The 18,177-nt window shown below is 34.5% G+C and overlaps 1 protein-coding gene across 2 annotated transcripts in view; it reads right to left on the reverse strand.

Annotated features, from left to right (window-relative positions):
- RABGAP1L (RAB GTPase activating protein 1 like) overlaps positions 1 to 18,177 on the reverse strand; it is a 563,059-nt gene that overhangs the window by 477,429 nt on the left and 67,453 nt on the right. For both annotated transcript variants that reach the window (XM_032463693.1, XM_032463694.1), the window contains exons 5-7: positions 17,678 to 17,852; positions 10,721 to 10,878; positions 9,404 to 9,514 (exon numbers count right to left, since the gene is read on the reverse strand). In XM_032463693.1, coding sequence (XP_032319584.1) covers positions 9,404 to 9,514; positions 10,721 to 10,878; positions 17,678 to 17,852 — 444 coding nt within the window. The remainder of the gene's footprint in view (positions 1 to 9,403; positions 9,515 to 10,720; positions 10,879 to 17,677; positions 17,853 to 18,177) is intronic.

Genomic DNA, 18,177 nt, shown 5'->3' on the forward strand with positions numbered 1-18,177 from the left:
TTCCTCTAATGATGTGTGAATGTTTTTGGTTGTCTGCCTTCATGTCATATTTCTTCCAAAATTCAGCTAAAGAAACTGCATGATCTCCAGTTTTCTTGTAATTATCATTTCCTTTCAATGTGGCATCTAACTTCAAAACTGTGGCTTGCATGCTAGCAAAACTAACTGGAATTTTTTTATTGCAGTCTTCAAAGTAGAAGTAAACATTCCACTTCAACTATAAGCAGTTTTCTATTCCTTGTGAAATGTAATCTATAAGATGCTGAAGTGCCTTTATTGTGTTTTTTTTTTTATTTGAACAGGGAAAGTTTACCATAAAGAATTATTATCTGTAACAGGAGAGTGACTACAAAGAGAATTCCAAAGACTACCCTAAGGCTGTGGAAGAGTGCCCCAAGGGAAGAACAAACTTGGAAAGACAGTCCTCTCCCTAAAGCTGGTATTCTGACCACACTGGAGAAGGTATGACTGCAGCCCAGTGGATGACAAAGAAGCTTGCTGGACTGCCCAGGCAAAGCTGGACCATAAGTGAACAGGAAACAACCCTCTAGGGTGCAAGTAGACAAGGCGGGCAAGCAGGGTGAAGAAAATCAGGACTCCCAGAGCCAGCTCTTGGGCAGAGCGGTGCAAAGCCTGCGGCCCACAGTGCCTGTGTCTGGAGAGCCACGGGAAGATCTCACTGAACCAGGACCAGGACTGCTGGTTCACAGAGGGAATGTGTGCACTGTGCACACTGCTGGAGCACAGCATCACTGGATGTCCCAGAATCTTGAAGAAAGAGCACAATCACAGCACACCAGAACCAAGAAAAGAAGTCCGTTCCTCCTGCAGTGTCTTTCCAGCACCCTCTACTGGCACAGTTTAATACTGTCCTTGTTGCAAAGAAGAAATGTATAAAGTTGCACTAATGTCTATCAAGTAGGAAGACAGATTTGGAACCAAAAGACAATAAGTTGATAATTGGCATAGGATATAATTTAAATACCCCATCCAGTCTAATTACTTAACAGTCAGGTTAGAAATCAAAATCTCTTAAATAAGTAAATTAAGAAATTATTTTCCTAATATAAATCAAGACTGTAAATTGGTACAGCCACATTAGAAAACAGTATGAAGGCTGCTCAAAATGTTAAAAATAGATCTACCATATGATCCAGCAATTCTACTTCTGCATATAAACCAAAGGAAATGAAAATCAGATATCAAAGAGATAAACGCACTCCCATGTTTACTGTATTATTTACAATAGCCATGATACGGAAACAACCTAAGTGCCGGACGACAGATGAATACATAAAGAGGATGTGGTACATACAATGGAATATTACTCAACCATGAGAAAGGAGGAAGTTTTACCATTTGTGACAACATAAGTGAGGACGTTATGCTAAGTGAGGTAAGTCAGACAGAAACAGATACATCCTGTATATTATTTATATGTGGAATCTAAAAAGTCAAACTCAAAAAAACAAAGAGTAAAATAGTGGGTACCGGAGAGTGGAAGAATAGGAGAGACGCTATTTAAGAGCACAAACTTGCAACCAGTAGTAAACAGTCCTAGAGATCTAACACACAGTACAGTGAACATAAACAACACACTGTATTATAATCAAACTTGCTAAGAAACTAGATCTTAATTCTTCCAACCACAAAGAAGAAATAACTGATAATTATGTGATGTGACAGAGGTGCTAACTATTGCTACAATGGCAACCATATTACTATATGTAAATGTATCAAATCAACATGTCCTACACCTTAAATTTACACAAATGTTGTATGTCAAATACATTTCAATTTAAAAAACAAAAAAACTACTTCCACATTTGAACAACCTGGAACTCTCCTCAGCTCGGACCTGGTAGCCCATTTGTCCACAACTATCTTGATCAGTCACCTTAAGTTAAATAAAGCTAAGTAAAGATCTTTTGCCAGTAGAAAAATAATTAATTAATTAAGAAATTATTATCATATTATACAAGCAATCTATGATTTACAAAAGGATTCAAAAAGAACTCCAACAGAGGTCTATAGATTTTACCAATACCAATTTTCTTATTTGTAATACTGTACTACAGTTATGTGAGATGTTACTATCTCAGCAAGCTGGGTTAAAGTGTACATGGGGTCTCTCTGTACTATTATTTTAACTTCCTTTGAGTCTATTAATTATTTAGATTTAAATTATTGAAATTTAAAAGTTCACTTAAAACAATTAGCCCCAAGACACCTAGAATATATAAACTTATAAAAACATGCAACAGAAAGTAATGTTATGTTTTCATCGCTAACATTAAAGAAACGTATTTCTTAAAATACAATGCTGAAAGAAAACAGTGTTATATACATACTCCTAGGGTGCCACCTCCCTCTGCTGGGTGCCAGCAAAAACTAGCAACAGAAAATACTGAAAATTCTGTCCTTATTACAAGCTTCAGTCCAAAGGCTGAGAGATAGATACAAGCTTCCGATTTCTCATTCTCCAAAGCACCTGATAATGCTGATAGCTCTTTATCAATTGTCACTTGAAACAACTATCAGAGAATAATGAACATATTTTTGTATAAATACATCCTGCTCTTCTAAGGTAAAAGAGTCATCTTTCTATTTGCCTTATAAGAAAACTCAAAGAGGACAAATGAGTAAGTTCAAAAACAGCTTTTAAAATATGTGCAGACTAGGGGTCACCTCACTTTTTCTCCTTTTCAGGATGGAGAAAAATGATGTCCATTAAGAAAAATTATTAGAACATCTAAAACTCCTGATTTTGTTAAAAGGTGGTATAGATACATTAATCTATACAAGAAAATAAAAGATGCAAATCAAACAAACATCTAGGCAACTTGAAGTCAGTGACTTGAGCTTCTTTCTAAATAAAACTATTTAACAACTTGCTAGGCAAAGGCAAAAATAAGTGCTACATAAATTCAGCAAAAGAGCCTCAAAATGGTCTAACATTCAATTATATCAGCCCCAAAATTATAAACAATTCAGGTTCTACCATCCATCTACTTCAGTGATGTCAAATCATACTACAAAATTGTTTGTTCTGTGAGAAAAGAGCCCCAGCTGATTTTTCTTTTTTCCAGTACTCCCTGGCTTGGAAATAACTCAAAAAAAGGCAACTGTCAATCACTCATGCCATGAGGTATGGTACTTAACACTTCAGCTTTTCATTATGCAGTTTCTGCTCTAAGCCAGCACGCACAAATTAAGAACTGAAGCAGATTTTAGTATCAAAACAGGCACACCTCTGAATCGCTCTACAAATGGTCGAACTGCCTTCTAGCAATGTTTTATATTTTATATACACACATACATGTTAATGTATATGTAATGATTCTACTTCCCAAAATTAGGATCAGATAAAAGTGACTCATGGAAATTCTTTCTTTCTAGCAGTAATGGTCCGTGTTACTCAGCACAAAGTTGTACAGTTATAAGAAATCTAATAGTTATACTTTGCTTGCTGTATCAATACTTCATTCTGGTTCACATAGCAAGCATCAGGGCAGATTCCTGGGAACAAAGTGATGTGACAGACATAAAATCATGAAGCCAAAATTTTCTTCCCAACTAACCTCCCACAAGGTCTAAAATTACGATCACTGGAACTCTACTTCTTGTTAGGGAACTATTAAGGAGGCCCATTTTCCAAATGTATATGGTATATTTGCCCTGAATCATTTTATTGCAAATTACGAAGTAATACTTGGCAAAAATCAACTGATCAGAAAATTAATACTGCAAAAACTGAAAATTTCCCCCGTAACTTTTCAGGTATCAACCATAACCAACAATCTATTCAAAGCATCAAGTGGGTGCTATATAACAGTGCTAGTTATATCGTAGTTTAAACACGAGATAAAGCTTTAAAAATCCCTATCAATTTAGTAGTATGTAAGAAAATCTTTTGCACGATTTCTACACATGGTAAGACCAAAACATGAAAATGCCAGCTGGACAGGGACAGAGATGATTGCCATCTCTACTCTGGAAACACTGGAAGATCCTGACCTGATCAGATCTGCCTTAACATTTTAACTGGAGCCTCTCGACAATCAGGCTTAGGCTGCTGTTCTCACACATCTCAGATTACAATCATCTTGCTTTGTCCTCTCAGCTGTCATTGTTGCTTTTCTCTTCTACAAACCAATCAGCTTTTCTCCCAGGGCATAGCGCCCCTGGGTGTGAAGTCACTGAACAATCACTTGAATGCCCCACCTATACTCTGACTTTCAAATTCTGCTAGAAGTAACACCAAAGAATACCAATCTATTTATTTTCTAACTGGTTTCATTAAATTCAAACTTAGCATATAATCAAGATTTAATTCAGTATAATCTTCAAAAGGATACACTCAGGAGTCAGATGGCCTTGGTTTTAAACCCTGGCTCTATCATTTTCTGGCCAAGTGACCCAGTTAGTTAATCTCATTAAACCTCTGTTTTAGCTTCTGCAAAAAATAAGGTAATAATTACAATACCCTTCCTCATATGTAGTTACGACAATTAAATTTTACAAAGGCCGTCACAGTAAGTCAACACTGGCTGTTAATATTATTTTCTTTCTTACGTCTGGTTCCTAATTTAAGCTTAGTACGTAAAATCTAACATGGGTAATTGAGAAAAGAAGAACATTAGAAACTTTCAAAATATGAGAGCAGTTCTCACATATCCTCTAAACAGATTAGGATTCTATCAGGTGTAATGTTCTGTTACTCCCTCCTTATTACAATGAATTCAGTCAATGCTCTAACTTTATAAAAAATTTTGTATACTTTTTACTCAACAAGTTTTTAAAAAGAGGCAGTAGAGATTGAGAATATTTACTCTGGACCAGACAGACTTGTATTTAATTATATGACCTTGAGAAAGTTATTTAACCTCTCTTTGCCTCTGTTTCCTTGACTGTACAATGAAGATAACAGTACCTACACCTCATACGTAGCGCCTAGAACAGTGCTCAACACAGAGAAAGTGCTAAGTGAGGACTAAGTAGCTAACTACAAAGCTCCGTTCCTAGCACTGTGCCAAATACTGGAAATCCTGGGATTAATGACACAGTATTTGCCTTCAAAGGGGTCAAGACAGATAATCACAGTTTAATTTTTCAACTGTCTACACATGATGAATGCTTGAACCCTTGAATGCACAGAGAAATACCTCTTTCATAGTAAAAATTACTATTTTTAAAAATCCAAAAATTCTGAAAATTAGCATCCAGAGCAGATGATAGGTGCACTGGGTTTCGTGTTATTCTTTCTGCTTTTGAGTACATTGGAAATTTCACATAAGAAGTTGTTTTCAAAAATGATAAGTCATTTTCTTTCAGAAGATAAGCCAAAATTATGTAATTTGAAGGATTTTCTTTCACACCGATGTCTTTATACTACAAATTTAACTTTGTCAGCAGTAACTCTTAACATATCTTTATATTATGTTATTCAGTAACATTGAGTCTATTTTATTCAATTTCTCTCTTTTTTTTTTCTTTTGGTCACGAAAAATAATGCTTTAAGAGAGAAAAAAGTAGATTAGTGGTTACTCAGGGCTGGAGAGAGGGAGGAATGGGGAGTAACTGGAATGGATTTATTTTTTGGGTTAATGAAAATGTTTTAAAATTAGGTAGTACTGATGCTTGTACAACCCTGTGAATATACTAAAAAAAAAAAAAAGGAATTATACACTTTAAAAGGGTGAATTGTACCTCTATAAAGTTGCTTTAAAAAATAATGCTACAATGAAAAAAAAAAGAATTCACTTGACAAGACTGCCACCTACAGGATTACCTTAAATTTCACCATTTACATTCATTACATTAAATATCACGTATCATCCAATAAAAAGCAAGGGTTTCTTATTAAAAAAAAAGATAAATCCCAGCATTTACAAAATACCCCATATCACAGAAAATTCTGTCTGCAATGTTGAACAAAGTATTCCTGAAGTAATCTCAGTCAATTTTAGTTTGGATGTTTAAAGGACATCTGATAGAATGTGTGAAAAGGAAGCAAAAAAGTTTAACAGATTTGGTAATTATTGCTGGATATATAAACCAATAGTTGTTAGATATTATCATTGACATTAATTACATTAAAATAAAAACAATACAGCAAGTGGTTATATACGGAGTGGATTTTTTAAACTATCTTCTGGCTTAGGTAAAAAATTTCTAATGATAGCAATATATACTGATTCAAAAAGTGCTTTATCTCAAACAACTTAGGCAGAAGTGGAGATAATATGCTCTGGAAAAAAATGCCTTAAAACTATTCAAAAAGTAGCTTAAGTGATGATGAAGACACTGATGTTGAAGATTATTGAGGAGAGTCTGAATATAGTCATCTTACGAAAATGAGTGGGCCAAAAGCAATATTTCTAAGTTATTATGATGTGTAATATATTTTAAATGTATGTGTAAATGTTTGGCTAAGTTAACAAAGAAACCCTAATCAGGCATTTGCCTGTTTCACCTATATTCACCAAGGTTTTTATATTCAAGTTAATCAAACTTGGAGCTTCTCATTGGGAAAATGAAGGATTGCCATATAGACAAGCACAGTACAGGTCTCTTAGCAGAGGCATAGTATATCATTTAATCATAAAAGTCCAAGATTTTTAACTAATATTCAAGTCAACACCTAATACTTCTTTGCCTGTATTACTACAAAATGATTAATGGAGAGCTGCCTTTTGTTATGCCAGAAGAGAAGTGCTGGGGACACTGCATAAGGACATAAGGTTTGAAGGGGCTCCCACTGGCAAATTGTGGGGCAGTTTGAACACCAAAATAATTAAGCACCGTACTGAATTATAAACTACTGCGGGTGGAGGGAGGGATTCATAAGTCTGTATCAATAACAAAGATTACTAAATGGAAGAGAACGAAGAGCTCTGTTACAGCAAAATGTCAAGTGCTGACTAGAGAGCATACAAAAGATAGAAAATTATTTATTACTTTGCATTCATCACAATAAAGATTGGATAGCCAAGAACCATGAATGAAAGCTAAATCAAGGAGGAAATTTTGATGAGACGCAGGATATTTTCATGGGTCTCCCCACAAAATGCTTACTAGCTGCAAGGGAGGAGAAAAAAAGGAATTGCAGTGCAGAAACCAAACTTCTTGACTGGTAATCAAAATTAACATCACCAGAAAGAGACAGATGATTATCAAGTTCCTTCACATATAATACATTGTGAAGGAAAGAACATCACCTATGCAGCACTAATCTGAATCTAATCATGAGGAAATACTAGATAAACCTAAAATGTGCAAAGTTGTATTAAAAAGATAGGAAAAGGATGTAGTCTTCAAAAATGTCCATGTTGTAAGAAGAGAGAAAGACTGTGGCAATGTTTCCAAATTAAAGAAATCTAAAGACATATGGCAACTAAACACAGTATCTGACCCAAGTGTAAGTTCTGAACTGGATAGGGGAAAAGAGTGTTACTGGGTTAACTGACCAAACTAGGGACAGATAGTAGGTTAGAGTAAAAGTATTGTATCTAAGATAAATTCACTGAAGTTGATACATACAATAGGGCTAAGACACCATGAAGTATATAACTTACTCTTAAATTATTCAGAAAAACAATTACGTGTGTGTACGTTTGTGAGTGTGTGAATGTAGGTAGGGAGGGATGGAAAGATTCAGAGATAGAGAAAGTGGGTGCAAAGCAAATGGGATAAAATGTTGCTAAACAGACAACTGAGTAGAGAGCATATATAGGCATTCTCTCTACTAGTTTTATTTTTTTTTAACATTCTGTAATTTTGAAATTGCTTCCAAATAAAAAGATTAAAATATTGCTATCTCTACTGCTAACAAAAAAAAAATCACATCATCATTCTTTTAGGACTAAATTATTCAAAATCAACAATACCTTTAATCTTCATCTATTTTAATCAATTTTAAGAAACAATCAACTTTAAGATTTACAATTTTTTTACACAACTAAAAGGAATAAAAAGATGACAATTATAATTATAAGATGCCATCAACTGTTAAACATACAATTTCAGAAATGTTAAATATGAAAATATATGCCTCCTCTTAAAGTTGATGAAATGCAGTTTTTATATAAGGCCAAACTTCATAAACAATGAAAAACATGCATGCATCACTGTACCAAGATGCTGAACAGAACTTTTCCTGTTATCTGGATACTGGCAGCAGGATCCAAAGATAGGAGCAAAGAGCTAAATATCTCACATTCTACAGAAAGTTTCACCTAGATTTAAGAGGGACAGGGGTGACCATGATGCCATCAGCCAGCACCTTAACTGACCCCAACCTCTATCCCAGTCTAGAGAATGTGCAGGGGAGGAGAGGGAGTGTCAGAGGACACAGTAGCCTTGATGAAGAGGCTCTCTTTCTCTTGTGATTGCCACCAATTTCTTCTACTCCTTCAAGTCAAGTGAATGGGTATTTGTTTTTATTTCCAGTTTTTTGCCACTATAAACAACGCTGTAATAGACATCCTTAAAAATACATCCTTAGATAGAGTATTTTTATTCCCAGTAGGATAGATTCCCTAGAATGGGACTGATGTGTCCAAATACAGGTATTTCTTAATCTTTACCGATGTTACCAGCTTGCTTTTCAAAACGTATGCACACACTCTTTACCTTTTTCCCCTTATCCCCACCAATTCTACGTGTTACTTTTCCCAATCTGATATCTTACTGTTACCTTAATTACATTTCCCTTAATTATATGTCCCCATGAATTGGGACATCTTCACACGTATGTTTGTTAGCTTTCCTGTGATTTGTCTAGGCATACTCTCGCTCATTTTTCTCTTCTTTCTACCAACTGTTAAGAAACTTTTGTATATGATAGATATTAACCTTTCATCTGTCATCTATATTACAACACTTTTTCCAGAAATATCATGTTATTGATTTTGTTTATAATATCTTTTGTCCTATGAGTTGTTTTGTTTTTATACGATCAAATACAAATACAAACACATGCACACACGTGTATCTATGAGCGTGTTTATATATTTACAAGATAGATCTCTTAAAGATTCTGAAATCTCAGTAAGTAAATAGACTTTCTAATAAACAAAAATGATTGAGAGGTTAGGGTGTTTGTCCTATATGTAAATAAGGGAGAGCAGGGAAAAGCCCAAACAGGGTTGAAGCAGTTATTACTGAAAAAATAAAGACATTTCATGTTTATTTTCCCCATTGAGATTTTCAACGAAGCAGTTATATCTAACTTATTTAAGTGGGGAAAGCATGATTCTCATTCTCACTTTTAAATGGAGAAACTGAAGTATGGAGAGAAGTCACAGTAAATAATACAGCTGCGATTCAACAGTATGTCTCTTGAAACACAGTAACAATGTCAATACAAGTTTTTGGTAGCATTTAGGAGCAAGCTGCTTACCTTTCAATAGCTAATTCTTTGTTAGAAAGTTGCTGCACTGTAATCACAACCTTCTTCTCTATTCCTTGTTTTAATTTGAAATAAAATTTATCTCTATCCTTAGGCACAGGACTGAAATATACAAAAAAAAAAAGGAATTATCAAAACAATAAATAAAAATACTTAAAAATATAACCTATTTCAAGGGTAAAATGAGACAACAAAGTATTTAAGCTTAAGATGTACTAAACTCTCATCTTGCCAGAGTAACAAACTACAAACTTCACTGTCAGCAAAACAGAGTTGGAATTAATTTTTAAACTGGCTTTACAAGAACCTTATAATTTATCTCTAACCAAGATTAAAAATGAAACTTTTTAAATGACATTTCAAATTTTAGCTTTTAAATGTTAACAAATTCAGGCACATGGCTTATTTAATTAATTACTTTGAAGACTGTCACATTTCTGATTAAGCTGGTTGTGTGGTCAAGACTGCCTTTAACACAGGGAAACCCAAGGCAAGACAACTGAGAAGAGCTTACTTTTAAACACCTAGAACTTGAAATGATGGTGACAAATCCAAGTAACTATAAATAAAACATGAACAAAGGGATATAGATCAGGGCAAGTTAATTCTAGCTTAGGTCAGACTGACAATTCTCATGAAAACAATAAATGTCTAAAATATAGGTCGCCTTATCTGAAAAGAAAATATCTTGAACAACTTGTTTGACCTGAGATTCAATTTCTATACCTGAAAAAAAAAATACAGATAAAATACCTACCTAACAACTATTGTTAGAAATAAAGGCAAAGTAAAGGCACACAGGTTATCGTTAAAGAGCGTAACTATTTCCTTTTATCTGTTTATTTTTGAACTAAAGAAAAACATTCCAAACATACAACAGGAGGAAAGGGTTAATTAAATGATAATCAAACCATACAATATACTACTAGTAATCAGTAACAATTTCTTTAATCCTAAGAGTACTGCAAGAGAAAAATTCTTCTATCATGAACTTAAAAAGAATTATATATATACAACTGTATAAAACTACACCCTAGAAATCAAATATTAAAAGTGATTGTGGCTGACAATATCATAGCTTTTTATTCTTTTATTATTTTACTAAATTTTCCATAGTATAAGTATTTTTAAATATGAAGAAAATCTTTTACATAAAATATCTGAAAACCATGACAAAAGTGAACCATGCGTTCACTGGCGAAATATTTATCAGCCTAAAGCTTTATACCAACACTGTATAGTTTCTGGAACCTTTATATCAGCTGATATTACATTTCAGACATTTTTATTCTTTCCAAATAACCTCACCTAAAGTTTCCTTTTCCATCATCTTCTTTTACCTCCAAGGAGACACTGAATGTAAACACATCACTGTCGGGGGTAGGAATAACTGAGTCTTTGACATCAGAAACTTGTCTAGAAGAACGTTTGAATGCTGTACAGAAACTATATAAAATTCTGCTTACCTAAAAGAATAAAAATGAAAATAATATTAGGCAAAAATTTTAACTGTATTTTTATAGATTTCTCTACTAATTCTTGAATCTATAGCCACAATTTTTTTAGCAGATAAAGCACATATAGTCTAAGCATATATATGTAGTTTATAATATATAGCATATATATAGTATAAGCATATATACACATAGACACACAGTTGACCCTTGGACAACATGGGTTTGAATTGCACAGGTCCACTTATACACGGGTATTTTTCAATAGTAAACACTACAGTACTATACAACGACAGTTGGTTGAATCGGCAGATGTGGAACCGTGGATAAGAAGGAACCACGGATATGGAGGGCCAACTATAAATTATACATGGATTTTTGACTAAGCGGATGGTCAGCGCCCCTAACACCCGACCCTGAGCACGTTGTTCAAGAATCAACTGTAGCTTGCGTCTTTCAATCTGGCATTTAAACATTGTAATAAAGATGTTTATCTTAAACTCACAAAAGAAGCTGTATGTATTTATAGATGTTTCTAGGACTCATAAATTGAAATGAAATGAATCCTAAGATAATCACTCAAATGGTGCTGGCATCTAAATCTTCCTAATGAACACTGAACTTCCCAATGAACACTTCTATCCTGAGGCACAGAATAAATACTGTTTTTAGGAGTAAGCAAATGTGGTAACATGGCTTCAAGAGCTTCCAGTGTTGTTACTCAATGTTGTTGTGGTATAAATGTGTCACAGAATGAATGAATACTAAAATGTTCTTATCAAATTTATTAGTATTAAGCCACTCTGGTGACTACTTTATACACACACACACACACACAAAATGAGATAGGTAGGTAGGTAGGTAGGTAGGTAGGTAGGTAGGTAGGTAGGTAGGTAGTCCCAATGGCTTATACTCTTTTCCTAAAGAAGGACTCTAAAATCCCATACTTTTCCAGAAGTTATTCTCTTCCCTGGTTCCAAAAGAAGCATCATACATCTCAAACTTGTAAGCTTGAAGCACAAAAGACCTTCCAAATCTCTCAGGCCACCCATGGGTTGAACAAATGAAAACATGAAATAAGAAGTGTTTAAACAATGGTCATATTTTCAAAATCTCACTTTGGGAGGTACTAGTTACAAAACTTCTCTGAATATTAACAAATTCTTCCCTTTAGATAAAGTGAATTCAAATTATTCTTTGAATTATAGTAGTCTAGGATTATAATATTTTACAATCTGCTTGAAATAAGAGTGCTCTCATCAACAGTACAATTTCTTAAATGGGAGACTTTCCTCAATTGTCTATTTTTGTTATATTAATATACTCTACCTTTTCTCATACACACAGTCTACGCATGCAAAAACAAAATGGTCCTCAAACTTCCAATAGCCACTCTTACGTCTAGTAATTAATGATTACCCCAAATTGCCTCTCCAATGCCAAATTAAGTTTTCTAAATTAACTGACTTATACACTTTACCTGTATAAGAATGCTGCCTGTCAGCCTAAAGTTCAACTTCAGCAATAGCATCAAATTTCTATCACAGTGCTCGTAAAATTTTTTAATATGTTAATGTGTTATCCCATTATAATTTTACATAAATGAGTAAAAACAATAAAGCAGCAAAAATTGATATTAGTCAACTGTAGACCTCAAATCCCATAGAATTAAGACAATGATAAATTTACTCATTCACTCAACAAATAGTTTTTGAGTGCCTTCTGTGTGCTAAGTTTTATCCTCGGTGCTAGGGATACAGCAGCGAACATAGAGCTTACATTTCATCACGTGTAAGTTGAATGTGCTTGGGGTAAATGGACAGGAATAATCAGGCAATCCAAAAGAAGAAATGTTCAGCCTCAAATGAACTCTTGTTTGACTTAGCTCAATGATTTAAGTGTTATAGAGGGAAACAGAATCAAAGTACATGCTAGAAATAAGTCACTGAAGATTATGCTTACAAGGTAAAGCATAAAAAGGGACTTTTACTTTCAGTTCTTTGAGTACTCCCCACAACCTAACCCCAAATAAAGTGTGGTCTATTATTTACTTTTTACATATCTTTAAGAGAACATTTTAAGGATACTTTTGAGAAAACATTATATATGAAAATAGAATACCTGTACATAATTTTTGATACATTAGTAGAGTCAAATCCCAACTGTATTTATCCTTTCTTCTTCTGTCCCATATCTTCTATTTCATTTTCTTCATATCAGAGCTGTCAGCAAGCCTGCTACATTAGGCCACACCAAAAAAGTCAAAGAACTTGGCATATTCTAAAGTAGATGGGCAAGGCTCAGGGATGTCTTTTTCAAAAGGCTAAGTATACGGGGCTGAACTATAGTGACAGAGAATGATGGGAGGGAAAATCAGGTTACACCCTTCTCTCTTTTTGGAGGAAGGACGTAACAGTACATTAACTTCATTAACAGCAATCAAACTGCATTTAATCCTGACCGTGTCTTAGAAGTTGATATTTCCAACAGCAAGATTAAAGTCCTTTGAGACTTCTAGAGTCTGTGAATATGCTAGAATGATGATCCAGGAATTTAGTAAGGTGGAGTAAGTTCAGAAACAATGATTATCAGTGTTTGTAGTTACCGGAACAAATGGGGTAACCAATTTCATCAGGAAAAGAAAATTTAAAACATAATACCATGGAAAACATTTCTATACATGTCACACCATATTTTATATATACACATATGTATATATGTATATATATAAATAAAATAGTATGCACACATACACAATAATCCAGAATAGGCATTTTCTTTGCAGAAGTCAAAAGTTTTATTGACAAATAATACAGTACAATTTTTCCCTAGAAGGTAATAGACACAGAAAGGACTAGTTAAACACAAAACTATCTGTTGGAGTTGCTGTTTTTGAAGAGGTGGGGAGGAGGGCACATGTAGGTACATAGAAAGGAGATACGCCAACTGGTGGAATTCTGAGTAACTTTTATTTTCTTTTGTATTTCAGTATTTTCCAAATTCTCAAATATGCATTACATGTTAACAGTCCCAAAACTGAGATTAAACAAGGTATTTACTTAAAATAAATAGCATAGCCAATTTTTCCAAGATAAAGTCTTTTCACTAATACTGGCGAAAGAGAATCAACTCTTTTAAAAATGTATCAAGAAAATGTTCACCCCCAAAATAAATGTAGAAAAATCATTCTATAAAAGACACCCAGAAAGATATGTGTTAAAATTTTAAAGACAACTTGCTCAAATATATTACTCACTGAAAGGAGCTAAAATAAGAGGCATATTATACAAGAAACCTTTTTAAAATTAAAAAGGTCAACTTATTTAAGAAGAACACTAACAATATAACTTACAAATTAATTTCCAAAGTAAAGCATTTTTCTAAAACACTATCTCCATAAATATGTGTTTAGAAATAATTTTTTTCCATTCAAGGAATAAGGTTTTCTTTTAATATTGGCCTATCAGCAACCCCAAGAAAAACCAGTACATTAAGAATAAATATCTTCCTAATGATACCCTTGAGATTTATCATGAAATACCTCTGAATGTCTTTAACACCTGATGATGACAACCTGCTTCTATTATGCAACCATTATGAGAACTGCTCATAATGGTTAAGTATATTATACTATAAAAACTTCAAAATCTGTTTTGAAGAAAATGGTTACACTGCCTAGTAAAAATAAATTCTTAAGGAGAGTCAACTAAGCCTTTTAAAGTATCTTTAAAAAACAGTTTTGTATAATATATCCATAAAGATGCAACAGAATAGGTGCCTCCTCGGCTTTTTTCACTATGCTTTCTGATACTCTGCTTTGTCTGCAATTCTTCAGCCGAAGTCTACCACATCACTCTCCCTGCACAAAGATCATCAGTATCAGGGTATTTCTGGCTGGATTCCCCAACTCTTTAGTCCATAGAGAACTGAGATCCACTACAGCAGAGTCCTACAGAAGAATATCCAGGGTAATAAGTCAAATGTGTCCTAACCCTTCTGTGGGGGAACCCCAATCCTTGTGACAGGTCCAACAAAGCCGTCACACTCACTGTGCTTCCCCTCTACCACTGCTGGTGCCTGCTGCTTGTGGGGCTTAATGGTGAAATAAGAGCAAATCACAGTGACCGCTGGTAGTGGCAGCCATGCTGCTACTCCCTCTTGAGAAGATGTCTTCATGCCTTTAACTGACAAACTTCTTCAGACCTCATCCAAGGAGTCTGCAAACAACGGGAAACAAATTAGCAACAGTGCTGCATAGCACATATTTAAGCAATAAGAATGTCTGTCATCTGTTCTTGAGCTATCTTTGTCAACTGTCTGTGCCTATCGAGAGGGACCCAAACAATGAGGACTAAAGTTGTCCTTTCACCACAGAACAAGAAACTTCTAGGAATCAGATAACCAGACAACCAGCAAATCCAACAAAAAAAAGCTTCAGATTAATTAAAAGAGTAATTATTCTTTAAGGAAGACAGGAAAATGTCAGACATCTTCTGTAAAAGGCATGAGTAGAATGCAAAGGTTGCTGGAATGCAAGCTACAGGACTGAAAAATCCCTTTATAAAGCATAATTGAAAGATAAAACTCCACATTCACTTTTCAGAAGAAAGCAACAGGAAAGTTGTTACTGAAAATTACATGGATCTTCAGAGTCAGAAACTTGCTTCTGAAACCAGTTCTATCATCTATTCTCTTAGCCTTGGGATAAAGAAAGGGTAACCATACAATTCATCAGCCAAACCACAATACTTTTGAGAATAAAAAGAAGTGCTTTAATAGTATACCTGGACAACAGGCATAAACCAGGACTGCTCCAGGCAAAGAGGAGCGTAAGATCACTCGACTAAATACTATCTGTGTTATGGAGATGTTATGAGTATCAAGTAAGTGCTTAGCAGAGTGCCTGGCTAAGTTTTATATTTATATTGGGTTATTTTCCATTCAGAAATGATCTCTAGTAATAAAGCTGAAAGACAATTATCATGCATTTCTCCTTCAAACAGTGAATTTTATCACCTACGTCCTATAATGCAAAACTTTGAAAAATTTACTCTAAAAAAATTAATACATGGGTATCACTTTCTCACAACCTGCAATGCACCAAACAGCCTCTCTACAAATAATATTTAATACCATATCCAAAATGGTCAAGCCAAGAATTCCCCAGCTTACCCACTGTTAAAGTTCTCAAAAATGACAAATATTTCTCCCACCCATAACCAGTGGATGCTATAATCCATAAAGAGAGTTTCATACCATCACAGTATTGAAAAATGCTTGCAACCAGGTCCCTTTCAGTTTCCTTCTGCAGCAGTGTTTCTGACTCTCCATCAGCAGGTTCTCCAATTCTTCAGAGTTCAGTTTCTTGCTGTTGAGCACCAGTTATCCAGAAACCACACAGGTATGTTTAATGATGGCTGCCAACATGAAATGCCAGGACTCTACCATCTGCTTCCCCACCTCTGTGGTGGAGTTGTAAGGATCAGAAACAGAACCCCTAATTTACAAACACACACTCATTCTTTCAACTTATTTATATTCATTGCCTCCTATGTGCCAGGCACTCTTGTACTCATTCACTCTCCTATGCCTCACACACTTGGCTAAGTAGTCAGCATATGTATATGTGTATATGTCTATGTATATGTATGTATGTATGTTTGTGTGTACATAAACGCTGGGATGATTTAGAACTATCTAAAAAAACAAACAAACTTGAACTTCTTACACAGGCATGCTTCTGACAAAGAACTTCTATGGCTACAATCTAAATTATGTGTGTGTGTGCATGTTAATTTTAGTGTAAAATTAATCACCAAGGTATAACAACCAACAGACCCCCTCAAGCTTAGTATCAAACACACAGAAATCTACATTTCTATGAATTCCACAGTGTGGCCAGAAATAAACTCTCAGAACTCCTGTTAATACAATCATTTAAGTTTCATGGTAAAGAGAAAATAGAGCAACTGCGGCTTTCAGCATTTTGTGCTGACAATTTATATTTCCAAAAGCAAACACACCTGAGACCTTGTCCATCCAAACACGTTTATTAATGCCTTTGGAATGGTTACATAAGTCCTGAAGTTCTGAAAGTGCAACTTGTATTTAAACTGGGGAGAATTCAATAGATACAGAAAAGAAGGCCATTCCCGCATTTATGTAGCAGCCATTTGATTCTTACATACTTCTCCAGTCTAAGAATAATCTACCACTTAATAATTGCGAAGAGGAACTTACCGGCATCTGTAAAATACTACAAGTTGATACCCCTGCTTTATGTTAGCATTTGTTTTTTTTATTAAACCAGTTCTCTAGAACAAAAGACAGCCTCTGAGTGAAAGCACATAACAAAAGATCACCAGTGAGAACCACAGAGGTCTATGAAACAATCTTAGTGCGGTATCTAAGTAGAGATACCCAGCAGAGAAAACTTTTTTTTCAATCACATGGACCAATCAACCTGGGCAAAACAATAAAAGGGGTACAAAAATATTCCTCCTTTCTAAGCCTGAGCAATCACTATCACAGTGGGGTGAGAGGACACCCCATCGAGGGGAACTTTTCCGTTAATCTGTTAAACTGAGAGTGCCCTACCTACAGCACCACTTTAGTGCACAGAGTTATCAGATTTAGCTTTCCATATTCAGTTCTGTGCCCTTACAAATATTTTGTCTTTAGACATATACTCCAAATTTATGTAATACGGTATATGGTCATACATACAAAATTACATGACAGTGAGATTAGGGTTCAAAAATATTACCCTGGTTCATCTCAATAGCAAATTGCTACAATATATTATACTTACTGCCTCTTTAATTTCACAGGAGAAAACATGTATCTGGAATTCTTCTGAACCATGGGAGCTCTCTGTAAATGCAAAGCAATTGCTCTCTGTTGTTCCATCATGTCCACGTGCACAGAATAACACCTTATAGATTGGAAAAGATGCTATCTCCACGTTGTTAGATTGGTCTATGATTCTGCAGAACAGTGATGAAAAATGAGATAAAATATTACCAAACTATCAAAGAACAAAGGCAGTTTTATTATACCAATAACATATAAACATAATTATCTTAAAAATCACAAAAATAAACTGGTACTAACAATGCAAGGAAACAAATTATCTTCATATTTTTGCTATACACATACAAATTCTTCACCTTCTTCTGACAATTATTTCATTTTTGTGTCCTATGATACAATTCAATTACTCTCAAAGCCAAGTATACATTGCCTGGTAAAATCAATGTCACGCATCCCTAAATGCTAGTCTTGTTCTGTTATGACAAAAGGAATGCCAGT

The sequence above is a fragment of the Camelus ferus genome, chromosome 21 (assembly GCF_009834535.1).
Source record: "Camelus ferus isolate YT-003-E chromosome 21, BCGSAC_Cfer_1.0, whole genome shotgun sequence".
NCBI classification, from domain to species: domain Eukaryota; kingdom Metazoa; phylum Chordata; class Mammalia; order Artiodactyla; family Camelidae; genus Camelus; species Camelus ferus.